The sequence below is a fragment of the Telopea speciosissima genome, chromosome 2, assembly GCF_018873765.1.
Source record: "Telopea speciosissima isolate NSW1024214 ecotype Mountain lineage chromosome 2, Tspe_v1, whole genome shotgun sequence".
Classification (NCBI taxonomy): Eukaryota; Viridiplantae; Streptophyta; class Magnoliopsida; order Proteales; family Proteaceae; genus Telopea; species Telopea speciosissima.
This window is the reverse complement of record NC_057917.1, coordinates 15,522,557-15,550,046: the sequence shown is the minus strand read 5'-3', so window position 1 is coordinate 15,550,046 and position 27,490 is coordinate 15,522,557. Positions and strand designations below refer to the sequence as shown.

Below are 27,490 nucleotides of genomic sequence, written 5' to 3'. Positions count from 1 at the left end.
TGCCTCTCAGAGGCTTCTTTGGTTTGTATTTATAATGAAGAATAGATTACATTATAGAGATCACAACAATGACGTGTGATAAGGACTAGCTACGTGAGCTATGTACACGGTTTGTTTTTGAATTTCGCAACCCTACATTTGTTGAGAGGAATGAGGAGGTGGGCACATTGGTCTCTATGCTATAGGAACTCTAGCTTGCACCATCTCCTCCTGCGGTGCTATCATCTTCTTCGATGATCCTTCAACCTCCATCTCTCTCTCTCTCTGAGAAATATTGCAACTGGTTGTTTAGAAATGAATGAAAAGTTTGAGACCTGCTGGCAATGGGTGCCTTTTTTTTTTGGGGGGGGGGGGGGGAAGGGTTGGGCTGTTCGCCCATTAAAGCGGTACGTGAGCTGGGTTTAGAACGTTGTGAGACAGTTCGGTCTATATCCGGTGTGGGCGTTAGAGCATTGAGAGGACCTTTCTCTAGTACGAGTGGACCGGGAAGGACGCACCTCTGGTGTACCAGTTATCGTATTCATTGAACAACTGTTGAGTAAAGTAATAATAATAAGAATTGTATCATGTAACTTCATTTACAAATGAAACTCTCCTTGAATCACTATGGAATAAAGAAAATCATTTTTTTTTAAACAGGTGCCTTTTTTTTTGGGGGGGGGAGTCAGAAAGCATGACCGCAAACCTAACACAAACCTTAATTCAAAGGGAGTAACCAGTGGTGACCCCATATTTTTTGGTCTCCTGGGCTTACTGATGCAGGAGCAAGTTCTTGGTCTGGTCCAAACCCGTTGGTAATCCATATGAAGACAAACCAGGTCCGATTAAGTTTTGGATTTAGTAGGATATCTTTGTTTTAGTACTTGGGTTTATCTGAAACTGGGTCGATTAGGAGTTTGGGTTTTATTGCTATTGATGGAGTCTTAGATAGGGTTGAATTAATGATAACATGCAGTTAATTTCAAAGTCTGTTTAAATTTTTAAATAGGATTTTATTTCAGTTATCACACTTGGTTAGGAGTTTTTATTTGTTTCTTTAAATACAAGGTTGTAACCTGCATAAGTTTCAGATTTGAGAATGAAATTTTATTTAGTTATGTTACGAGGCTGGTATGAACAATGGTTGTGTGACCACCTCTTCTCCCCACCTATGAAATCTTCTTCTTCTTTCCCAGCAATTTTCTGTGTCTTCTCTATTCCTGGAGTCATAGAGGGGGAAGAGAAAGAAGGTCAGAGAAAGGAAGCTGGATTTTAAAATTTAGGGTTTTTTACGATTACCATCCCAAAATCTTTACTATCTACTATTACCCCCCAAAAACTTTCAAACAACTGTTACCCTCCTCTTATACATACTAATTACTAACTGACCCCCACCGTTACATTTTTGTAACGGTGGGGGTTAGTCGTGACAATATGCCATTGTCATGAATTTTCTAGGGGCATTTATGTAACGGTGGGGGTTAGTCGTGACAGTATGCCATTGTCATGAATTTTCTAGGACCAAAATGCCCTTTTGGTGGTAATTGTACAAAAAAAAAAAAAAAAAACCCATCACCGTCCTGCTCCTCCTCCTTCTTCTTCTCCTTCTTCTTCTTCTTCCTCCTCTACAACCCCAAAATGTGGTTGCCATCAAACCAAAATCAAAAACCTTGGATGGAATGAAACCACGCTACGAAATCTCTCCACCTTGCATCCACATAAATAAAAAATCTAATGTGGGTAGATGTTTCCTACACTTCATGTTCAGAGAGATTTTTCCCTAAAATATAGGAACTGTCTAAATGGCACCTCTATAGGTGTAATTAGAACTCGACACCTTTTTTTGATGTCCTTTGTCATATTCCTAAAAATTCTCAAAATAATTTGAAAGTGACTTATCATTATATCATTCGAAACATAGCGAAGCATTTCAAGTTAGATTTCAATTCCAACTATGGTGTCATTAGATATTTTACAATTAGAATCCCTCTTTTTTACAATCCATATCCAATAGGTCTCGAATTATTGAACCCACTTATGTGGCAAAATACGAGCTAGGGATGAATGGCTAACCAAGATTAGATAGATCACCCTAGGGGTGGAAGGAGTTTCTTCTTTGCTGCTTTACCCCCAACAACAAACGAACTTATATATGGGTGGAGGCCGATGAGCATTTTTAGAGAGTAGCTCAACCAAATGATCAATACAATTCTAATTGTCCATAAAACTTATCCAGAAGAGTACGCGCATTGTAGTTTTTCAATTGGCTTACATCTGTTTGATTGGTTCCCGCCAAACTAGTTATCGAACCCTTTCTTCGGTGTTTCAATAAATGCAAACTCATCAAATGGTCATGATTCCCCCCCCCCAATGGGTGTCAATTTAGAACCAAAACCGAAATCCACCGTTTAAATTGAACCAAATTGAAGTGAATCGGTTTGGTTTTGGTTCCAAAAGATTTCATCTTTTCTTGATTTGGTTTGGTTTCAGTTTCATGACTAAAACCGTTGAACCAAACTAAATTACCTATTTTCGAACCGAATAAGGAATCAATTATATTCTTTTTAATATTTCAATCAATGTGTGATGATAAATACTATTCTTTTTTATTGTTTGGAAAAAAACTAATGGATTATGAGTTCATGACCCTAACAAATAAGGTTTTTTTTTTTTGTTAATGAAGATGTAAAAAGTTGGCAAAACCATCTAAAATAGGACCTAAACCGAATATAAATAGAGTATGAAATCAAATAAAAACTGAAACCAAACCAAACTGAGTCGATTTTGAAAATTGAAATTGTATTTCTATTTTCAATTCGATTTTATTGGCATCCTTACATCCCCCTCGGTAAAAAAAATTTTAACAACACCCGGGTCTGCTTGAATTCGTACCATTGGATGAAACATCTTCCACATGTCAAGCTCATAGATCCGAACTACGAAGGCTCCACAAGATTAAGCACTGCAGAGGATTTTTATCCCCCCTCCCCGGCGCGGGTCTCTTTGTCCTTTTTTGCTGATCCATATGCGATGGATGTCTTCACCACTTCTAAAGTGCATAGCTCTACCATCACTGACAAAACACACAACTTTTAACTTTAGTCCTGCGTGTAATTCTAATCTTAAACTGGACTATGAGAGGTGAGAGGATAATAGGACACCACCATGATTTGATGGGAGAAAGTAAGAGGAAATACCAAAAAATCATTTCAAACGTGCTGATCTGCAAAGTGCTGATTAAGCACACACACTTAATATTTATTAAGACTAATCATTTTATTTTGGTTGCATGCCCAAAGATAAATAAAACATTAAAACAGTAAATCTCAATCTAATCAACATTTAGGGATCCTTTGACATGCGAAGCTAACCTTATTATAAGTTAAAAACAAAACTGTCCACAGCTAGATTCTTGGCAACTTTTATCGCTGCTTTACATCATGTTCACCTTATCTCTTTCATACATAAAGTTCTCATGTAAGTTCCATTGACATTCAAATTTTGTGGAGATGTTGCGGAGATACTATTTTAAGAATCGTGAATACAATTGATTCAAAATTTTAAAGTATTAAGTGAAGAGAGCTCTTCAAATAAACAAAGGCATCAGACTTGGACAACTGATGTGAAACTATAACTCTATAACTATAAATATTTCAATATTCTCTCTCACGTGTAGCGTTGATATATTTGATTTTACATGAATATGGTAACTTATTGAGGATAACAAAGGGACCAGATCTGTTAGAATGTTCGACCCAAAACCTTAAGGCATTAAGTGGATAGAGCTCCTCAAGTATATGAAAGCAATAGTACTGAATAGAGCAATGTGGGATTATAACTCTATAACTCCCAACATCTCAACCAAAATGATGCATCGATTATAGAGAAGATGAATAGACATAAATGAGAGGGTATGTCATTACATGAAGATAGGGGTGCCAGTTTGGCCTTGTCGGGCTAAGCCCATCTTGGCTTGCCCTGAGCCCAAACATGGCCTAAGCTGAGATACCTTGGCATTAAGGACGGGTCAAGGGGCTGGGAATTTTTGACCCTGAGTCAAGGCCAAGTCAGGCCAGGGTTGAGGCTTTGGGCTGAGCCCAACCTTGTCTAATTCTTCTTCTTCTTCCTCCTCGTCATTCTCTTTCTTTTTCTTCTTTTCCCCGGCCTGGCCCAGCCCCTGAATCTACCTTCTCCTCATGGTTAGGGTCAATAAGGATCAGTCCGGCCTAGTCTTGAGGGCGGGTCAGGGTTGTATTTTTTAGGCTCCGAGTTTGGGCCAAGCCGGGCCTGGGCCAGCTTAGGAGACTCAAGGTTGGGTTGGGGTTTTAGAAAATCCGGCCCAACCCAACCCTATTGCATCCCTATAAAAAAAGTTAAATGAATGAATTTGTGTAAAATTTGACACATGGCTAATTTAAACTATTCCCTATATAATTCAACGGTTAGGATTAATCGCCCCATTATCTTTCCATATGTCACTATAGATGTGCCAACTTGGGAATCTTTTTCCTTAATTTTTTTTTAAAGTACATATTTTAACTTAACATAGTAAATGTTTATGGATAATGTAGAGGTATCATAGGGTTGATATATCCAACTTATTCTAAGAAATATTTTCTTCCAAAAGTCTCCATACTCAAACTTAATATTAATATCAACTTAAATATAATTAATTATTTAATAACAAATGATTAAATAAATTTAAAACCCAAGCATGTGCTAAGTAAAAAGACATAAAAAAAATATAACAATCAAATTTATTTGAAAAGGCATTATTATAATAAATTTAAATAATACAATAATTTTATAGAGAATAAGCAAAGAAAAATAACAGAATATTTTGGGACCGTTGACATGTAAGGGCAACCACTTATCTCTTCCATACAAAAAGTACCCATTACCCTCACCCCTCTCGTGATGGACAACCACTCCGACTCCGAGTAGTCTAAAGGAGGAAAGTATTGACCCAATCAACTAACTCAGCCGGCTCAGCTCAACTATGTTTGGATGACATGGTTAGACCATTCAATCCAGTGATGGGAAAGGTCTATGGTCCATGGTTTTAGGTATCGATTTGGTATTGGCCATATCGGTATGTTCAACATCGATATCGACACGATACGGATCATTGACACATTACGGATAGAGGGTAAAAATGTAAAAATTGGTATGGTAGCATTATCTTGAGGGCAAAACCGTCTGATACAATGGATACAGACTGATACAGGTCATGGTATCTATTACCTTAACGAAACCAATCAACATGCTGGGATTGTGTTTTACATTTTGTCGGGCTCACACGATTATTATCGGGCTTGTATATGTTTATATAGGTTGGTTTTAGGTATATTACATGTACATAAGTAAAAATAAAATTGTAATGTTTTGGATCCAATACGTGTACGGGAGTAAAATTGTAATTAGGTGGTAATTAGGGTTTTTAAATTGCCTATTTATTATCTCTTTGTTGAAAAACCTACTAAGAATATTCTATCAGATAGAAAACCCTCTAGGGAGGTGGAGAGAGGAACAGAAGTTTTATGGTTTAATAGAAAAATCTCTGATTGTGTCAGATGGATGTAACTTTGTGAGTTTTTTCGGGAGAGAAAGGATGTTGTCAAACTGTTTAGCGTACGCTAGTACCTCTTTATTTCTATTTGCCCCTATTGTGGGAGGGAGGAGAGAGATATACACATGGATGTGCTAGTGTATGCTACACAGCTGGACAAGGATTTCAATCTTTTTTTTTATGTAAATTACATGTCATCCTCTGGTTTTCAAGCGAAACTCAGATCACCTCCTAGTTTTTTAAAAAACTCAAATCACCAACCTCTATAGTAATTGTGTTAGTCTACTGTTAGTTATTGATGTGAAATGACTATTTTACCTTTGTACTAAAACATTATAATTAAATTTATAATATTACCCTTCCTTCATCTTCAACATTGGTTAAGGATAATTTAGAGATTTAAATTTATTTAACTGGTTGACATCATCACTTAACAGTATAAAACTAATGGTAGAGACTAATTTGTCATATTGGGGTCTAAAACAAGGGGTGATTTGAGTTTTTTCAAAAACCAGGGGGTGACGTATAATTTACCCAATTTTTTATGGTTAATGAAAAATTTATTGAAGAAAAGAACAAAAACCATATACACCCAAGGAGGGAAAAAGGAAAAATAAACCATAAACTAGAACAATTACAAAAGGATTAGCTAGAGAAGCCGAATTTGAAGACCCCAAGAAGAAACAATATGTTGATTCTTTGCACAATTAGAAACAAATACCCAAAGATGATCAACTTTAGTTTTTATCTCAAAATTAATTGAGCTCTAGATTTGATTGAAAGAACGAGAAGAAGAAGTCCATCTACATTTGTTCTTGTCCCTCCAAATATGATAAATCAGAGTATAGAAGGCCATCTTAACCGGAAGATCACAAAAGGACTGCAAGAAAGCCAACAATTTTGAATCATTGGCCGATTGTATCAGTTTGGATCAATCTTAGAATTGATTTCAACCCAAATCTTGAAACCCTGGCCTTGAAATTCCAAAACCTAAGATTTTGCAATTTGGATCCTCTACTGTCGAGTTGCCCAGCAGGACCGTGCTGCTAAGACACGGTGAGGGGTGTAATGACCGCCTTACCTCCACTCGGGCAAGGCGGTCATTGCGCATCTCACTGTGTCTTGGCAGCACAAGTCATGGGATCAACTCTCTTGCTTTATCATAATGGGGTTAGGGTTTAAGAAATTTGATTTAAATATAATTTATCTTTTCTATACATATATATATTTTTAAATTTCCCTCAAGATTTCCAACTTGCTGCATAAAATTTGATTACATCATCTCAACTACTGCATAAAAATAATTAAAATACTTCATTGTTTTAAAAATTGAATCGAAATCCATAGAATTTGCCGCCCAAATCTGATTAATGTTGATTCTCACAACCCATTTTGAAGCGATCATTTTATGTTAGAAAGTGCAAGTTTAGATATGTCAAGAATGCACTTAGATCTTTATTTATTTATTTTTGTTATTATCATTGTTTAATTAATAAAATAAAAAAATTAATAAAACTTATCTTTGTATTACACAAAAAAAAAATCTACAATAATTTTATAAAAAACAGCAATGTAGGAAAAGTCTTTCTTCTTTTTCTTGATTCAAGTTTTTCTTAGGGTTTTAATCACTTCTGGCTTATACCAATTCAATTCCGATATAGACGAATCTCGTGCCAGATTGCAGGTTTATAACTTTACTGTTCTCCAATGAAGCTGCTTGGTCTATCCAATCTGTTTTAAACGTAACGGTAATCCCGAGTCCTGACAACATACGACATGATATCGCAATGGGTATCAGTTAAATTTGGAAACCGATACGGCATCGGCAAGGATAGACCATATTGGATAAATTTGCCCATAATCCTTTTTTAAAAATAGTTTTTTTGATCGATTTACCCCTTATCAGTACCTAGTCACCATACAGTATTGGCATGATATCAGAATCGGCAAAGTACCAACCGATACGGATCGCCGGATACCGATACTTAGAACAATGGGCCCGTATAATGCCTCTTCTCTGTTGCCGTCGGAATACGAAATAAGAGGATAAAGGATCTGACGATGATCCAATAATAAAAAAAGATGAGAGAGAGAGAGATGGTAGAAAATTAGAAACTAGTGAAGGAAATATACAGAGGAGGGAACAGTGCAGAATTAAAAAAGAAACATTTCCATTTTCCACCGTGCAGACTCTCTCTCTCTCCTCTGGGCTTGGTTTCCTTTATAGCTCCTTTACTCTGTATAAGCTATGAAATTCGTTCTCTCTCTCTTCCCTTCCTCAAGGTTTGTGTTGCTGATTAGACATTGAAATTGCAGAGATAGGTGAAGAGAACCGGAAACGGTAACATATTTCCAAAGCCGGAATTTGAACCTCCACCAATTTTTTCTTGTTTTCTTTTTCCTCCAATTTTCATGGAAGAAGTGCAGACCTTTGGAATTATCTGCCATCACTGAAATGATCCTTCTCTTTCGTTACTTTGAATTTTATCTTCTGATGCATCAGATCCATGGAAGTAGATGTATCAGTCATGTATTACTTTCGGCTATTAATGGCTTTGGTTTTCAAATCTTCTGTGTCTTCATGGAAGTAGATGTATTACCCATGTTTACGTGGTGCCCTGTCTTGAGTTTGATTGGGTTTCTTGTGTGTTTTGGAATAAGGTTCTCTTATTCTCTTTTTTTTTTCCCTTCTCCTCTCGGTAGTAGGAAGACCCCCATTAAAGTTTTGATTCCTCTTTAGCTCCTACTAGTGTGCTGATGTTCTGAGATGAATTTAACCAAATGGATCAGATTCGCCATTATACCTAATTTTTTGCGCGATGTAGTATGCCAAATTGATATTATCGCGAGAAAATTAGTACCTTCTCCTACTCCCACCTCCCATTGCTCAATCTCAGGGAAGAAGAAAAAGAAGGAAAGAGGAAAAAAGAATACCAAAAAGGTGTTAAAACAGTGAGAGAATATGATAAGTAGATACTACCTTTTAATCTAACAGTGAGAGAATACGATAAGCAGATACTATCTTTTAATCTGTTGTTCTCTGAGATAGATCTCTATTTGTATAGAGTGGTTGTATGCACTATGCAGTGCCATGGGATTCATATCATTTTATGGGTCAACGCTGGCTTGTCTTCAAGAATCTACTTGCTTTTCTGTTTTTGTCTTTTATTATGCTTCTGCGTCCCCATTTAATCCTAAATGTTGCTCTTTCTTCTGCGATTCATGCCTTTGTTGATTAATAATGTTCATGTACATGCAAAGTTACTAAATGTTTCCTTTCTTTAAGCTTTTCTTTACGTTAGCTATCTCTGTCAAATTTGGGCTTTTATTTAACTGCCGTGTGGTGTTTCAGGAGTTCTTTACTGGTTTCTTTTTCAAAACTGCAGAGAATAAAAAGCCTTAAAAAGCCTTTGACCTTCATTCCGGTGCATTTTGACCAAGCTTCACTTCTAGTTGGCTGAAATATACCTGAAATTCAAGTTATATGTAGAAGCTTCACATGTCCCAGATTAGCTTATCATGAGTTGCAATGGAGATGTCAGGAGGAGAACCTCAGGATGTCGTTCTATGCCCAGTTCAGCATTTTTGTGGCATGGATTCTTTTCTAGGTGATATATGCTGATTATAGTTGCAGTAAAAGCTTTGCCATGGTAGCATGTTATCATGTTAATAAATGTGTTTTAAGGAGAGCTGTTAGGTTTCAACTCAGTAGGTATTCTACAAGGAGTTACAGTATTTACTTCATCAGAATCATCGTGGGCTATATGTATATGTGTTCCCAATTATTTCTTTCTTCTAGAGGCAAGGGATCTGGTTCTGGTTTCGCAATGACTACATTTGAAGATGGTTAACTATAGAAATCACATCATGCTAGTGGATAATTTTGTAAAGAGATGCCATAAAGAATTCCTGCTATGGAATTACTTGAATGGCGGCATAATTGCTTGAGATTATCCGATTTAACTACCTTGATTGTTGTCAGAGGCTCCTTCAATTACCTAGAAGTATGTAGTCAAGCTTTGCACAGCACTATTTATTATTGGCTCACTTAGAAGAAGTTTTCACACATGGAACCTGTGATTGTCAGTATCAATCAGAAGCTGGGGTTCCTTCTTCAGAGACTCCCAGCTGTTGGTCCTGTGCTTTTGCTGTCAATGGGATATATTGACCCAGGAAAGTGGGCTGCAGCTGTTGAGGGAGGTGCCCATTTTGGTTTTGACCTTTTAGCACTGATGCTTGTATTCAATTTTGCTGCTATTGTTTGCCAGTACCTGGCAGCTCGGATTGGTGTAGTCACTGGAAAAAATCTTGCTCAGGTATTGTGTGTTTTTAGGCCCTTTAAAATTCTAAGTGAGCATTCTTTCTTAAGTGCATTTTTAAGAGTTTCATCTTGCATAAAAGATTGTTTTTTTTTAACCTTCGTTTCTATAAATGGTTTGGTGATATTTCACGTTGGGATTGTTTTGAAACTGAAGTCTTGAGTGAAATTCAACTCCTCTCTCCCCCTCCTTTAAACGGAGAAGAAGTCTTCAAAATCTAGGCTGTGGATAGGAGACAGATTCATATTAAATTAGAAACGTATCTACTTCCCCCCTCCCCTTCTTTTTTAAAAAAAAAAAAAATTTAATGGAATCTCTACTACCTTTTTTATTAGGAGTAAACCATATATTTTTGCAACCTTATTGATTGGGTAAACATTTGCCTTTTTCTTTAGTGCTTACAAGAAGAAAACATTAATTGCTTAGAGAGTTCTTGCTGGAAATTGACTTAAAAGATTTGTACTTCATTTCTCTGATAATGTTGGAAGATATCTTGGAATGGATCTTCAAAACTTCTAATGATAGTTTTTTGGTGTACTGGAGGAGATACTGATCACATGCTGTTTCTGCTTAGTTCTTATTTTGTATATTTTTCTGCATGCATTCCTTTTGTTATTTATTTCTACTTGGGGTTATTTATAACTAGTGAAATTTATTTGCTGTTGATGCAAAAGATTTATAGCGAGGAATTCGATAAGTCCACGTGCATATTGTTAGGAGTTCAAGCAGAGCTTTCAGTAATTGCTTCAGACCTGACCATGGTACTTGCTGTGCTCCCCCAACCCACACCCCCCCCCCCCCCCCCAAAAAAAAATTTTTATTTTTTATTTTTCCTTTTTCTTTTTATCTTTCTGGTTGCTTGCTTTCTTCTTACAACCATGGCAGAACGCAGAACTGGTTGCATGAGTCAAAGCGGCTGAACACTTGGTTACATCATCTCTAACATATAATTACCCATATTTTGCTAGGTTCTGGGCATTGCACATGGACTTCATCTTCTCTTTGGAATGGATCTCCTCACTTGTGTCATTTTTGCAGCAATTGATGCTATTCTGTTTCCACTTTTTACCACCCTTTGGGTAAGATTGATCAGTTACTTTCTGATGCTTTTTCTCTGCCAATAATTCATCTTCTTTGCACCATTTTGGTTAATAGTGATATCCTGGTTTCAGCAGAAATGCTCGGAAGTCATGTCTATAGCCATAACAGCTTTTGTGTTGCTGTCTTACATTCTTGGAGTGGTTATAAGTCAACCTGACATTTCAGTTGCCATGAGTGGGGTGCTGACAAGATTAAGCGGCGAGAGTGTCTTCTCAGTTATGAGCCTTCTTGGGGCAACTATTGTGCCTCATAATTTTTATGTCCACTCTTCCATTGTACAGGTAGTTACAAGCCTGTATATTTTACTTCCCTTTTTTTTCTTCTTTGGTAATGCAGGTTTTCAACTGTTCTTTCACATCCCTAGTGTTTTCATTGTTTTGAGCTTCTTGGGCGGTGACACTGCTCCAGGCTTGATTTGAAAATTCAGTTTCCCTTTTGGTTGTATCAGCTATTGGATGGTTTGTTTAAGTTTACAGCTATCAGGGTGATGCGTGTTTCTATGTAAAAGATGGCAATACTGATCATGCAATGATACCTGGTGGTTAGTGGATATTGGCTGCTTTCTGGTTCTGCTTGAATGGACTACTAGGGTCATTTTGGTTGCCATGATGGTTTTTAGAGATTGGTATCAGAAGGGACTAATCTGAGCTATCGTACATGGTGGATTGGCCAATATGGTAGAAGTATCAGGATTTTGCTGACTAGATCAGCTACATCTTTTTTAGGATCATCCAGCCCATACAGGCCCAGAACTCCAGATTAGTATTATCATGTTACAGATTTACTGTTGCTATTGAAGCATTTATGCACATTTTATATGTATTATCCATTGTGCATGTTCACATGTATTTGTGATAATTTCTATATTTTAGAATTTCTGAAACAAAGTTTGAAGCTCCTTAAGACACCCATTCTCTGTTCAAGGAGGTTTTTGACTCATTTTAAGGAACACTAAACTCAATCAAATTGAATGAAGCAATTCTCATTGTAATTCTAAGTCAGCTGTGTTCATGACCATCTGTTTTGTGTTGAACTTGTTATGTCCTCATGGGCATGGTAATGCTGTGCACTTAACAAGTCCTCATGGGCGTGGTAATGTTGTGTACACAGTACTATGCTTTTGAGAATAGTTTTCTAGGGTGTGGAACTATTATTTGTTTGCTAGAGGTTGTGAACAAAGAAGTTGTGATGTTCTACCTGTTATAGGTGGTTGGATATGGATAGGGGATTGCGAACTCCTCTTTCACTTTGAGTTTTCTAGATTTCTTCCTCACTAAAGTTGGTGCATTTGGAGTGTAGCAAAGAATCTGAAGATAGTTTTCAACTTTTCATAGTTAACTAAAATTTATTTGTGGATTTCCCACGATGTTACTGCTTGATAATTTTTTTGTTAAAACAACCATTTTCCTTTTAAATTGATGCTTTTGAATCAACTTTAGTGACAAATTTTTAGGTGGATGATCTAATTAATTATGGCTGTTCCCAAATATACATACAATGTCCAGGGAGTTCCCACTGTCTCTTTTTTGATTACCACTAGTTTGTGATGAAAGTTCGGGTCTTCTTGCTTAGGTTTTTTTGGTTGTGAAATGGGACTTACCTCTTATGATTGGAAGGTTTTGTGTGTGTCTGTGATATCAGGATGCTTGTTTTAGAGCAAATGTTGATGCAGGACATCCACCAGCCAATAGACCAGTGCGCCTATTCTCCAAAAAATACCTGCGCAGGCCCAAGCCGAAACCCAAGCCCAAGCCCAGCCCATAAATCTCGACCAGGGCATTTCTGGCTCTGCAGTTCTGCTGATGTACATCTAGTAGCCTTGCTAGGAAGCCACTAGAGTATCTCCTAGTTTTTAGTACTTGTCTTTTTGTATTGCAAGGCATGGTTATGAGCCTTTTTTAATTCCTAGGACTAGTATTCAGTCTTTTTCAGTTTCCTAAGTATTAGTCTAAGTCTAGTGCTAAGTTTTAATTTTTGCTTGGGTCTTTTCAATTTGATTTCTTGGGAGTTACCTTTGTCTTGGAATCCCAAAAGTCCCTTTATTGTATTTGTAGTTTCAAGAGGCATTTAGCCTCCATACCAGAACTGTGGGAGTCTCTCTTTTCACCATGAATTAAAAATAAAAAAAAACTCTCTTAGAGAATTTTTGCTTGTAAACTCAAGTGGCCAAAGGTGGATTTCTTTTGGTGGACCTAGGTGGATTCCTAAGGTGGGCTCCAGTGGATCTATAGCAGCCAAAGTTATCTTTTATAGTTTTGTTTATCCTCTCTTTAACATCAACTTCAAACTATCTCCATCATCTTCAACCTCTCATCAAACAGCCTAACTCACCCACAATCTAAGAACCTGCAGCCTTAAACCCAAGCCCTTGAACCATGGCTAGGTGACTCTTCATCTCTCCTAGCTTGCAGTCCTTCTTTGAGTCCAGAACTGATTCCCCTCAATCCCTTAAGCCTAAATCACTATTCCAGCCTTAAGCTTACCTACATACAATCTGGTTGTCCTCCAGAATTGATCCTGAGTTGCTGATCCTTTATAGGATTCTCCATCAAATGTTCTTTAGGGGGGCCTGCTTTCTCCCTTTTGTTTGTATTGTATGAAGAGAGAATGACCTTTGAATCTCTGAAGACTATTTCCGTTCTGCTTCATGAGTATGTAATGTTATATTGACTTTGTGATTTTAATTACCGAGTGGAGATTGTCTTCCAAGCATCTGGAGACGCATTTTATCTCTAAGTGGTTCAACTTTGTCTATGATGAGTCATCATGAATTTAGAGATTTGAACATTATCATTGTTCTATTTCATGATATTGTACTGTTATATCATGGTTTTAAACATAGTTGTCAAGGCGTCCCCTAGACGACAAGGTAGCTCTTGTACCCCAAGGCGACTGGTTGCCATATTGTTCTGGGTGCCCAAACAGAAAACAGGGAGAAAATAAAGGAAAATGGGAGGAAATGGTGGGTTCATGAAGGGAAAGAGTGGGGGGGAATGGGGAAAATCTAGAGGAATGGAAAAATAAGAAGAAATATGGAGAGAAGATTCAGTAGCAGTTGACACTACTGCTGATAAGGTTGCAGCCAAGGATTAAAGTATCAGTATCAGGAGGGTGATTTTAAGAGACGTATCGTATTGAAGAGACGCAAAATACGCTATACATACAGAAATGGTCAAGAAACGTGAGGAAATGCTTAGGATACATGAAAAATGCCTTTTTAAAGCATAATACATCATAAATCAGTAGTATTTAGGTCCAATCATAGGACTTTAGGAAGTCGGACCCAATACACTTTCATAAGATGTCCGATCATAGGACAAAGGATGTACCCAGTGCACGAAGCTCCCGCCACTGCGGGGTCTGGGGAGGATCATAATGTACGCAGCCTTACCCCTGCTTTCGCAAAGAGGCTGTTTCCAGACTCGAACCTATGATCACTTGGTCACAATGGAGCAACCTTACCGTTGCACCAAGGCCCGCCCTCTTGTCCGATCATAGGACGTCAGGTAGTAATTAGTACTATTCAAGGTGTCAAGTATTAATATCGGTAAGCGTATCGAGAGGGTGATTTTAAGAAACATCTTGGATAAGTATTGAAGAGATGCAAGATACGATAAACATTATTAACAAAATAGAAAATTAATGAATGCTTGAATGATCAATTAGACCAAGCAAGCCATGTATTTATAAAATAAGAATTACATCCAAAAGGATAGAATTGTCCCTACTCTAGCCGACTCTAACTAGTAGAGTGTTAGAGTCGGCAGTATATAAAACATGAAGAATAAAAGCCCAAAAAGATCAGAATACCGTAACGGTATTCTGGTGTACATTATCCAACACTCCCCCTTAAGTTAGGGCAAATATGTCAATCATGCCCAACTTGACTAAAACAAGATGAAACAATTTCCCACATAGTCCCTTGGTGAAAATATCTTCCAGTTAATTAGCGGACTTCACAAATGGAACACAAATCAATCCTTCTTCCAACTTCTCCTTGATGAAATGTCTATTCACCTCAACATGCTTGGTACGATCATGTTGTACTGGATTATGTGCTATGCTAACAGTATCCTTGTTGTCACAGTACAACATCATAGGGAGGCGAACAAGAACACCAAGGTCTTGTAGTAAACCCTTTAGCTATAGTAACTCACAAATACCTTGTGCCATAGCACGAAACTCTGCTTCAGTACTGGAACGAGCTACCACATTTTGCTTCTTGCTACACCAAGTGACAAGTACCACCTACAAAAGAACAGTACCCAGAAATAGACTTGCGGTCAGGAGAACCAGCCCAATTAGCATCAATATAGGCTTCAATCCGCAGGTGGTCATGAGGAGACACGAGAATGCCTTTCCCTGGAGCTAACTTCAAGTAGTGAAGAATACGAAGAACAACTTCCATATGGGAAGAGTAGGGATCATGCATGAACTGACTCACAGTGCTCACGGCTACAACAATGTCTGGACGTGTGAGAGAGATAAATCAACTTCCCTACCAACCTTTGAAACAGGCCTTTATCAACAGGTTTACCCTCTTTTTCTTTAAGACGAACATTAGCATCCATAGGAGTATCTGAAGGGTGACATCCTAATAGGCCAGTTTTTGTCAACAAGTCTAGGATATACTTCCCTTGGGAGAGAAAGATGCCCTTGGAGGACCAAGCAACTTCAATTCGAAGGAAGTACCTCAATATTCCTAGATCTTTAATCTCAAATTCCTGTCCCAAAAAATTCTTCAAACTGCTGATTTCATCACCATCATTATCGGCTACCACAATATCATCAACGTAGACTATAAGTACAGTGATTTTTTCGCCAACTCTCTTGATAAAAAGAGTGTGATCAGTATTACTCTATTTATAGCCTCAGAAATTATAGCCTTGTGAAACCTGCCAAACCATGCTCGAGGTGATTGCTTCAGCCCATAAAGTGCACGTTTCAATCTACACACTTTGCCTTGGGTCTTGTCACAAGAGAACCCTGGTGGAATATCTATGTATACTTCCTCATCAAGTTCTCCATTAAGAAAAGCATTCTTCACATCCAGTTGTTGTAAATCCATCCAAAATTCACTGCACAAGATAATAGAACTCGGACAATATTCAGCTTTGCAACACGGGCAAGGGTCTCCTGATAATCAATGCCATAGGTCTGAGTAAACCCTTTTGCCACGAGTCGTGCCTCATATCTATCCACAGTGCCATCCACCTTTTGTTTCACTATAAACACCCACTTACACCTAACAGGTCTTTTCCCTGGTGGAAGAACAACAACAAGTTCCCATGTGTCATTTTTCTTTAAGGCTTCCATTTCTTCCATCATTGCAACTTTCCACTTTCCATCTGATAAAGCTTCCTGCCAATTTTGAGGAATACAAATAGAAGAAAGAGAAGAAACAAAAGCACGAAAAGATGGAGAAAGGGAATCATAGGAAACAACATGAGATATAGGGTGTTGAGTGCAAGCCCTAACACCTTTGCGAACAGCAATAGGTAGGTCAAGAGAAGAAGTATTACCAGGTGGAGAGGTAGGTTCTGGATCCGGGGTTGGCAATTGGATGGGTACATGTGTTGTAGTGGATTGAAGCTGCTTATGTCTGGTTCTGCTCTTTGTATAGACCTTCAAATTAGAATTATCAATCCTTCGCCGAAATTCACCAATGGTTTTTTGGACTGGAATGATCTCCCCCTGAGCAGGAATTTCATTATTATCTGTAATCTCCCCCTTTATAGGAACATCTCCCCCTGAAGGAGAGGGACGGACAGGAGCAGGAGCAGGAACAGACTCATCATGCACATACCGAAGGGGGGTCTATGGTTGGTTCTATGGTCAACACATCTTCACTAAAACTCTCCCCTTGAAGAGGTGGGGACGAATAATAAAAGAGACTCTCATGAAAGACAATCCATACTGACCATAGTACGGCGGGTAGGAGGATAATAACACTTGTATCCCTTTTGGGTGGCAGAGTAACCTAAGAAAATGCAACGGAGACCACGGGGTTCAAGTTTACCTGGGGATCTAGTGTCCCGAGCATAACAAACACAGTCAAACACCCTAGGGGGAACAATAAAAGAAGAAGAGCCATGTAACATCTCAGCGGGGGACTTAAAATCAAGAACCCGAGTAGGCAGCCTATTAATCAAATATGCTGCAATGAGGACAACATCCCCCCAATAAAAGGAGGGAACATTTCGAGCAAACATAAGGGCCCGAGCTACCTCCAAGAGATGACGATTTTTTCTCTTAGCCACACCATTCTGGGCTGGAGTATCAACACAACTGGTCTGATGTAAGATCCCATGGGTGGCAAGGTATTTTTGGAACTGACCTTCCATATACTCTGTCCCATTGTCACTTCTCAAAATTTTGAGAGTGACATTAAATTAGGTCTGAACCATCTTATGGAAATTGTGAAAACAGGAAAAGACTTCATTTTTTGTATGCATCAGGTAAACCCAAGTAGTTCTAGAATAACAATCTATAAAGTGACAAACCAACGATGTCCAGTAATAGAAACTTTGCGACTAGGACCCCACACATCAGTATGAACCAAATGAAAAAGGGAAGAACATCTTTTATTAGAAATACAATAATTTGAACGTGTTTGTTTGGCCAAGACGCAAGCCTCACTAAAAATTCTTCCTTATTACAATTTTTAACCAAAGTTGGAAATAAATGAAATAAAGTTCCTAAGGGGGGTGTCCTAATCTAGAATGCCATTGGTGTAATTCAGCGGAGAAAGAAGAAGGTTGACACAATTGAGAAGGTAATGCTGTAGGAGGAAGACAGCCATCATCAAGCAAGTACAATCCACCATGCACTTTACCACATTTAATCGTTCGCCCCATGTCCAGTTCCTGAAAAACACCATGAGTTGGAAAAAATGTAACTTTGCAATTCAGATCTTTAGTGAGACTACTAATGGAAAGAAGATTAGTAGTAAAATTAGGAATATGTAATACTGAAGACAAGGTAAGGGATGATGAGCAACTAATGGAACCCTTTCCGAAAATGGAGGAGAGGGAGCCATCAGCTACTTGGACTTTATCCTTGCCAGGAGTAGGAGAATATGTATGAAAGGGGATGGAAGAACTTGTCATATGATTAGTGGCACCGGAGTCTATAATCCATGGGGAAGAGACAACCGATGCATAATGACCAGCAAACGCAATACTTAAATGGGCAAAGTGAGAACATGATGGAGTGGAAGAACTGGCAGCCGTAGATGTAGTAGAAGCAGAAAAAGCCTGTAACATACGCCTGAAAGCCTGTAATTCTTCCTGGGAGAGACCATGTTCAGAAGTGGGGGTAGTAGTAACACTTTCAGTGTGATTAGCCTTGTTTTTAGTTTTACCACGACCACGCTTGGCTTCAAAGTCAGTAGGTTTCCCATGGAGTTTCCAGCAAGTAGCCTTAGTGTGATAAGGTTTGTTGCAATGTTCACACTTAACAGGTTCCTTGGTGGAAGTAGTAGCAATAGGAGTTGCATCAGTAGTAGTTGGAGCAGGGTTGGAACCAGCCTATAGGGCAGACCTATCAACCGTAGGAGTATGAAGCATAGCAGCCCTACGAGTCTCCTCTGTATGGACCAAAGCATAGGACTGCTCCAATGTAGGGAAGGGAATCTTACTAAGAACTTGCGCACGAATAGGATCATACTCAAAATTCAGACCTGCCAAGAAGTCATACACTCGAATTTTATCAACATGCTTCCTATAGGCAACAATATCAGCAGGAGTCGTAGGCTGAAAAGCAGAATAGTGATCCAATTGCTGCCACAAGCTTTTGAGGGCAGCATAGTATTGAGAAATTGAGAGCTCCTTTTGAGTGGTGTCATGTACTTTTTTCCTTATTTCATACACCTGAGCATCATTTGCAATCTGTCCGTATGTCTGCTTTGCAGCAGACCAAATTTGATGTGCAGTGTCCAAAAACAAATAACCACTGGATAGGTCTGATTGCATAGAGTGCAACAAGAAAGACATCACCATGGCATCATTTAAAAGCCATCGGTCTTGAAGAGGACCAGGTTCAGATGGAGCAGTAGTGGTGCCAAGGAGATGCCCAGTAAGCCCACGGCTAACAACAGTTAAATAGGTAGAGCGAGACCACATCAGGTAATTTGTCCCATTAAGTTTAATAGCACAAGCATAAGGAAGATATTTAGTCTTGTGTTGGCCTTCAAAGCTAGAAGTAGCAGAGGTAATGTCAGACCCATCCATACTGACTTGAGAGCAGCCAAATAACAAGATGTCGATGCAGCCAGCCAAGAACCAAAACCAGAAAACCCTGATCGATATAGGCAGAAATCGATCCAAATATGAAAAATTCTGAAAATCTAATATAAAGGTACATCAGCAAGGTCAAATGTTCCTTGAAGTAGTGTGAAAGTGATCTCTAAAAATCAGCCAAAGCTGAAACTGAAAAACCCAAAATCGATAAGAGTTAGGGTTTTGAAAAACCCTGAGATGAGATCGATAATGGGGTATGGCCTTCAATTGATGGTAAACACCTGTGATAATTGCTGTCCAATACTGCTAAGATGGATCTCCAATAGGGAAAATCAACCTCCAAGACAGAGGGGCTCGATCTTCAAGAAGTAGATAACTCCAAAAAATCGCAGAAAAAACAGGGCAGCAGCTATCGATCTGAATTTGTGATTAAATCATCTATTGAAGAGGTTGAATTGAGGGCAGCATCTAGATCATATGATCACCTCATTAGTGTTGCCCTAGGGGATGAAGAGAACCAAGGAGGAAAAAAAGGAGAGAGAAAGAGAAGATCGGGTGGAAGAAAAAACGTTGGAAGGGGGAAAGTTTTGAAAACCTAGATCAGAGATTTGGCTTTGATGCCATGTTAACAAAACAGAAAATTAATGAATGCTTGAATGATCAATTAGACCAAACAAGCCATGTATTTACAAAATAAGAATTACATCCTAAAGGACAGAATTGTCCCTACTCTAGCCGACTCTAACTAGTAGAGTCGGCAGTACATAAAACATGAAGAATGAAAGCCCAAAAATCCCAGAATACACCCACAGTGTAGAAACCACTTCCTCTAAAAGGCCGACCTTGTAGGAAAGGGAGGAAATAATATGTATATCATACAGGAGCTCTAACACGGCGGATTATCCAAAGGGGGACACGGGTGGATAAATAATTTTTTTAACACCTGCTTGCTCCCAGGGGAACTCGATACCGTGACCCCTGCCTGCTCTGATACCATGTAGAAACCGCTTCCTCTAAAAGGCCGAACTTGTAGGAAAGGGAGGAAACAATATGTATATCATACAGGAGCTCTAACACGGCGGACTATCCAAAGGGGGACACGGGTGGATAAATAATTTTTTTAACACAGTATTCTGGTGTACATTATCCAACAAACATACACATGAAAACGCTGAAGAAACACATAAATATGTTTGGGATATATGCAAAATACTTTTTTGAAGCATAATACACCTTAAAAAAGCAATAATTAGGGCCGACCATAGGATGTTAGGTGGGAGGACCCAATATCCGCCACGTGACAGATCAGTTAGGGCCAATTTTTTAGTAGTAGTATCCCCCATGATACCCCGATTACCTGTCATTTTTTAACTCAATCAAAGTTAGCCATGTCACAATATAAAGCTTTGAAGATTCATTACATGTTGAAAAACAAATAGATGGTTAAAAACACAAGGGAAAAATGCCAATACTTGGGTGGTAAACGATTGAGTTCTGTTGTGAAAATTGACTTGTAACCTATCTACACCATGTGCTTCTTATTCAATGGTTGGATTTGTTAAATCATCCTTACTTGTGGCGCATTAGATGGTAGTGCATGGAAGCTTTTATGGGTGGTAGACCACAGTAAAGGCTACCTAAGTTTAAAAGAGGAAAGGAAAGAGGAAAGGGGGGGGGGGGGAGTAACATGGGTCTGTGGTGAAATACTCCACCACTGCTTCCGATGCTGCTGCTGCTGACAATACTGTCTCCGTTGTCATTGCCGCCGCTGCCGCATGTCGGCGGTGGCTGCCATAGTTATCAAGGCGTCGCCTAGGTGTCGCCATGGCGTCCAGGCCCCTTGGACGCCCTGCCGCCATGGCGGTGTCGCTTTAAAATTTGCCCCTCTAAAACGACATGGTCACCTTCCCGCCTTGATAACTATGGTGGCTGCTGCTGCTGCTACTGGCAAGAATGTCTTGGGACATCGCGAGGTGTCTTGGGTTGTATTTGAAGGCCAGGATCCCAATACGGCCGATACGTGTTGAAATTAAACTCGTTGGTGCTATTTTTCTTTTTATAAGTAAAGTTAAGCACTTTTTAAAAAAATTTTACATTTAACCCCTCTTTGAAATTAAAATTAAAATAAATAATTCTAATATATTTACACTTAAACCCCCATTTTATATGAATGTCCTAGATGCCTTGGCATCGAAGTGTCTAGGTGCCCTTTAGCTGCTTACGGTCTCCTTGTTGCTGTGATAGTTATGGTTTTTACATTTGGGATTGGATCAGCTGAGTCAACTCAGGGTTTAGAGGTGAGCAATCGGTCCGATTCTACCTGATTCTAGCTGAATTTTTAAGGAACTGGGGATGGATCGGCTGAGTTAACTCAGATGGGTGGGGTCTGATTCCAAGTTTTGGAACCTTGTGTTATATTGACTTCTTCTGTTAAATTACTGAATGCGGAGCTGTTTTTAAAGCATCAAAAAGAAGAATTTCTTTGTCAACTGGGATGGCATTTGTGTGTGTTAAGCTGCATCAGTGAAGAAATGGATGCTTTTATATTCCTTCTGTTCTTAGGTTTGTGCTTAGTTGTTGCTTTGCTGATTTCCTTGCAGTTTCAGGTCTCTTATATTTTCTGTGTGAGATTTCCATCCTGTTTGATTTGCTAATGTTTATTTCACATTCAGCATCTGTTTAATTTTGTCTCAAGGTAGGGATCTTTTGAATCACCTGATCAGATACTAGGCTAAATCAGAACTATACTTTTCTCTGTAGACTGAGGAGATATCTTTGAATATTTTGGGGGGGCACCTGAGTCCAGTATAGTCATTGACACTTAATAGGGTTGGAAGCAAACTTTCATTTATGGCATCCAAAATAGCCTTGATTGAATGAGAATATTGAGGCAAAACAAGTTTGGATATCTGGATTAGGTTAGGCATAGTCTGGTCTGAATGAGTGGAAAAGTCTAGATACCTACTCTTTCTGAGTTCAAGGAAGAAGAACAAACAGACAATTAAATGAAGGAAACTGATGGAGCTCGGTAGGTGGAGTTGCACAACTCTATAAGAACGCTTATAATGGAGTTGACCATCGAGGAATTATGTAACTGGATGAATGATGCTAATACCACTAGAAGGACATCAAGTTTTAATTTGGAACATAATTTCTTGAGATCCAAGGCTGACTATAGTTATAATTTTACTTGGTATAGGAAATCAAAATAAAGGGATATCTAGACAAGTCCTAATAGTTAATGGGAAAAAACTTGACATCACAATGCTTTGTGAGTTGCCTTATGTGGCAAGGTTGTCTTTTATTTTTTCCAACAACAACAACATCCAAGCCTTATCCCAACTTTTATTTTTGCCACATGGCAAATTTAAATAGATGCAAGTGGGTTAATGTGACATAGGACATCCCACCCACCTCACTGGTACAGTTTTAGCTTGAAATACGCTTTGGGAAGTGGTTAAAAGTAAGTTTGAAGTTTCATGAAATTACAAGATTGTCGTTCCACTGTAATGGAATCTAGTGGCATTTTTGTAATTTCCTGTAACTTTGAATTCACTTTTAAGGTACTTCCTCATCTTGTTTTTAGTTGCAACTTGACCAGTGAGGTTTGTGTGAGGTTCTATTCCTAACATGGACTCTCCCATGTTTGCCAACACAACCCTTTTGTGACACAATGGATTTCACATTCGGTTCTGAAAAGGGTCATGACCCTAGTTAATTTATGGGATCCGGTATGAAGGACAGAGAGTGAGGGCTACTGTGCTGGATATTGTTGGGCCTATTTTCCAAGCTCTTGCTTCCTGTAGGCCCGCAGCTGTAATTTTTTATTTTCATGGACTTGCCCCTAACCATTTTAGTTATTCTGTTTCTTTGGTTTCTGTCGTTCAGGTTCTCGAGTGTTTGCTTTGCTGAACCCCCATAAGAAAAGGGTTTACTTTGTGGGTTTGTATACCTCTAATTGGTGCACATAGTCACATACAGGACAAGGGGACAGGGGGATAGATTTACTAGTAAGTATTTTCACCCCCTGTCCCTTATTAATCTCTACTGGAGAACAAGAGAAACTTCGGTGGTATTTTGGCTTGTGAACTCCTAAATGAATGTACAGTGAAATGTGCTTTTTTTTGGGGGGGGGGGTAAATAATGAGTGAAATGTTCTTTATTTTGCTGTTTATATGGACCGTTTGTCTATGTAGTTTGATAGATTTTCTTGTTAGTCTAAAATTTGGTTTCTTCCATCCTCATTCAGCAGCTGCAAGTACAACCACATGCAGCAAAGGATGCCATATGTCATGACCATTTTGTTGCCATCTTATGCATGTTCAGTGGCATTTTTATGGTGAATTGTGTATTGATGAATGCAGCAGCAACTGTTTTCCACAATGCAGGCCTTGTTATCCTTACTTTTCAGGATACACTTTTGCTAATGGAACAGGTATTCTTGTTTCTGTAAGCTACAGCTGTCCTTTGTCTGTCTTTTGTGAGGCTGAATCGATTCCTCCAAATTATTCTGTTACTTATGGATGATATCTATTTATTTTTACTTCTTTTACAGGTATTTAGGAGTCCTGCAGCACCTTTAGTCTTTTTTTTAGTTGTGTTCTTTTCTAGCCAGATCACAGCTTTAACCTGGAATTTTGGCGGGCAAGTAGTTTTGCATTATTTTTTCGGGGTAGACCTACCTGATTGGCTACATCGTGCAGTCATCAGAATTTTTGCCGTTGTTCCGGCCCTTTGCTGTGCCTCGAATTATGGAGAGGAAGGGATATATCAAATGCTTATCTTCACACAAGTTTTTTTAGCTATGCTGCTTCCATCTTCTATCATCCCCTTACTTCGGGTAGCCTCATCAAGATCAATTATGGCCGTCTTCAGAGTTTCTCAATTTATTAAATTTTTAACTTTGATTATCTTGACTGGGATACTTGGCTTAAAAGTTATCTTTGTAGTGGAGATGCTATTTGGCAATAGTGACTGGGTGGGTAATTTGAGGTCAAATATGGGAAGTACTGCGGTGCTCTTGTATATTCTTCTCACTGCTAGTGTGTCACTTTGTATGATGCTTTGGCTCGCAGCCACACCATTGAAGTCTGCTACTGTCAGACAGGATTCACAGCTATGGAACTCAGATATACAAAGAACTCCACCTCTGTCATCGGTGGAGAGGAAGGAAAATGATTTAGTTGAAGCTAGATATCAGGAGGCTGCTGAAGATGACCCAGCTCTGGAGAAGTTTTTGGGTTATCCTTCAGAGGTTTCAGTTATGGGATTTGATATTGATTTGCCTAAAGTGATTAAGGATTCTGATCAAGAACCTCACCTCATTTCTGTTGAAAGTTGTAATACTAATACTACTAGTATTACTACTACTACCACCACTATCACTACCGGTAGTACTGCAGTTCTTGGTTCGTTAACCTCTCATCCAGAAGAATCAGCATCCACAATTGAGTTGGCCTCACATGCAGTTGTAGGAACTGAGGCTTGTGATGATAGGCTGCATGATTCTGGTACTTCACGGAAGAGTGAATATGTGGACCCAGCTGAGAAGACTGCTGGAGTGGGGGGTGATATGCAGACTGAGAAGGATGATGATGAGGTGGATACTTGGGACCTGGAAGAATCATCTAAAATGGTTTCTGGGAGTGCACCCACTTCAAATTCTGAGGGTCCACGATCTTTTAGGAGTCTCAGTGGGAAAAGTGATGAAGGCGGAAATGGGGGTGCAAGCCTTTCAAGATTATCTGGGTTGGGCCGTGCTGCTAGGCGTCAATTAGCTGTCATTCTAGATGAGTTCTGGGGCCAGTTGTATGATTTCCATGGGCAAGCGACTCAAGAAGCAAAGGCTAAGAAACTGGATATGTTGCTGGGAGCAGATTCGAGGCCCACTGCTTCTTCTCCAAAGATACACCCTTTAGGAAATGAATCATCTGGATACATTTCTGATAGAGGATCTGGGTTTCTGGTAAATTCTTGTATGTATGACTCTCCCAAGCAACAGAGAGTGGCAAACAATGCAGCATCATCCTATGGAGTTCAAATGGGATCATCCTTGTTGTGGTCTACCCACATGAAATTGTTGGATGCATATGTGCAAAGTTCCAGCAATAATGTTCATGACTATGGTGAGCGGCGTTATTCTAGTTTGCACATGCCCCCATCTTCTGAGGGCGGGGATTATCAACCTGACACAGTGCATGGATATCAGATTGCATCTTATCTCAGTAAAATGGCTTCACACAGAGATTCTGGTTCCCTAACCGCTGTAATGGATCCACCAACTCCGAAATCCACATCTTTTGTCCCCACAAACTACAGAAATTCGATTGCATATGCTCTGGGGCAAAAACCTCAAAATGGGATTAGCTCTATAAATGCGTTTGCTATGCGGAATCCAGAAGTATCTAGGAACATTTCATTGCAATCTGAAAGACCCTATTATGCTCCCTGTTCTTCTGGTGCTATGGAGAACACACAGACTTCAGCTTACAATAAGAAGTACTATAGTTTACCTGATATTTCAGGTCTTGCAGTCCCTAGCAGGGATTCAACATCATCTGAAAGGAGTGCTCAATGGGGCAGTCCCATTGGATTTGGACAGTTAGCAGGAAGAATGACCTATGACCAATCACTGCATTCAAATACAGGACCCAGGGTAGAAGGAGTTCCTTTGGCATTTGATGAAATCTGTGCATCCAACCTCTACAGAGATCCTTTCTCTGTACAGTTTAGTTCACATTCAGACACAAAATCACTTTGGTCTAGACAGCCTTTTGAGCAGTTATTCGGAGTGGCAGGGAAAACTCAATGTGTAGGAGATGAGGGAATTGAAAGTAAGTCAAACTCAGTTCCGTCAGAAGCAAGCTCTCACATAGATTTGGAGGCAAAGCTGCTGCGGTCTTTCAGATGCTGCATCGTAAAGCTCTTGAAATTGGAGGGATCTGATTGGTTGTTCGATTTGTTTAGACAAAATGATGGGGCTGATGAGGATCTGATTCTTCTTGTTGCTGCCAGAGAGAGATTCCATAATGAAGCTGAGACCAGAGAGGTGAGCCGGGTGGTTCAAATGGGTGAATCTCGCTACCCTTCTTCGGATCGTAAGTTTTGTTCAGCACTGAAGAATGAGGAGGCAGATCTTGCCAGGCTTCAGGTTTCATCAGTTCCTCACTGTGGAGAGGGCTGTGTTTGGAGAGTGAATCTGATTGTGAGCTTTGGTGTGTGGTGCATTCATCGAATCCTGGATCTTTCACTTTTGGAAAGCCGTCCAGAGCTGTGGGGAAAGTACACTTATGTTCTTAATCGTCTTCAGGTAAAGTTTGGTAAATCATGAATGATTTAGTTACTACATTGACTGAAGACCACAAAGGTGTCCTCTTTGGGTGATCCAGTTTTCCAAATGGTCAACCATAGACATTCTATAACTAGGCATGCTCGAGTAAACCTCTGCTAGCACCTGATGGATTCCGTTGATTTCTTTTCAAGGGATCTGTTCAGCCTTCTCTTTGTTGATCATGATATTGGAAGTGCCTTTTTCCCCCTCCTAATGAATTTTATTTGTGACAGGGAATCCTTGAGTTGGCATTTTCCAAGCCCCGGTCTCCATTGCCTCCCTGCTTCTGTCTCCAGGTTCCGGCACTACAGTCGAAGAAGTCTAGTCCCCCACTGTCAAATGGGTTCTTACCCCCTTCTGGAAAACCAATCAAGGGGAAATGCACGAATGCAGCCATACTTCTTGATATAGTCAAGGATGTTGAGATTGCAGTCTCCTGCCGCAAGGGCCGGACTGGAACTGCAGCAGGTGATGTGGCTTTTCCGAAAGGAAAAGAGAATTTGGCTTCTGTTCTGAAACGGTACAAGCGTCGGCTTTCTAACAAACCAGTTGGGACATATGAGGGGGGTCCTGGTTTGCGCAAGGTTCACATTCCCATCTCTTACGCCTTCTAGGATTATGTGTGCTTTGGGGGGAACTTTTTCAGGGATCTTAGGGCTTTTGGCTGTTGGAATCAGTTCATTACTCTTCTGGTAGGTCCTAACTCATTAAGTCATTTGTTCTCTCCCCACCCCACTTTCATCTCTGGGTATATATACATATATACAAGGGCCTTTTGCTTCAAAATTTCATTTCCATTGTATAATATATGTATGCATTCTGTAAAATAACTGAAGCTCTCATCACGGAAGAAAAGAATAAGTAGATGAAAAGGTGGGAAGCTGGTTGATGTTAATCTGTTATGGTAATAGCATGCTGAACTAAAATCAAGAGTGTTTATATATGTTATGTG

The 27,490-nt window shown here is 39.3% G+C and overlaps 1 protein-coding gene and 1 long non-coding RNA gene across 4 annotated transcripts; one reads left to right on the top strand and one right to left on the bottom strand.

The window, feature by feature from the left end:
- Window positions 1–131: 131 nt before the first annotated feature.
- Window positions 132–22,812, bottom strand: LOC122652029. Its single transcript, XR_006331547.1, has 5 exons — window positions 22,802–22,812; window positions 12,205–12,214; window positions 7,740–7,751; window positions 4,167–4,172; window positions 132–264 (listed from the first exon to the last, which is right to left on the bottom strand). It is a non-coding gene; the product is annotated as an uncharacterized LOC122652029 (long non-coding RNA).
- LOC122652027 (ethylene-insensitive protein 2) lies at window positions 8,957–27,472 on the top strand. 3 transcript variants are annotated; one of them, XM_043845649.1, is made up of 8 exons: window positions 8,957–9,181; window positions 9,297–9,864; window positions 10,542–10,628; window positions 10,836–10,946; window positions 11,040–11,249; window positions 23,458–23,643; window positions 23,764–26,517; window positions 26,772–27,472. In XM_043845649.1, exons 2-8 carry the CDS (start codon window positions 9,616–9,618, stop codon window positions 27,150–27,152), a joined length of 3,978 nt encoding a protein of 1,325 aa, XP_043701584.1. In that variant the 5' UTR covers window positions 8,957–9,181; window positions 9,297–9,615; the 3' UTR covers window positions 27,153–27,472. The 3 variants fall into 3 exon arrangements, with proteins under 3 accessions (XP_043701584.1, XP_043701585.1, XP_043701587.1); XM_043845650.1 differs by having other exon boundaries at window positions 8,957–9,864; window positions 11,043–11,249; XM_043845652.1 differs by having other exon boundaries at window positions 8,957–9,864; window positions 23,461–23,643.
- Window positions 27,473–27,490: the final 18 nt, after the last annotated feature.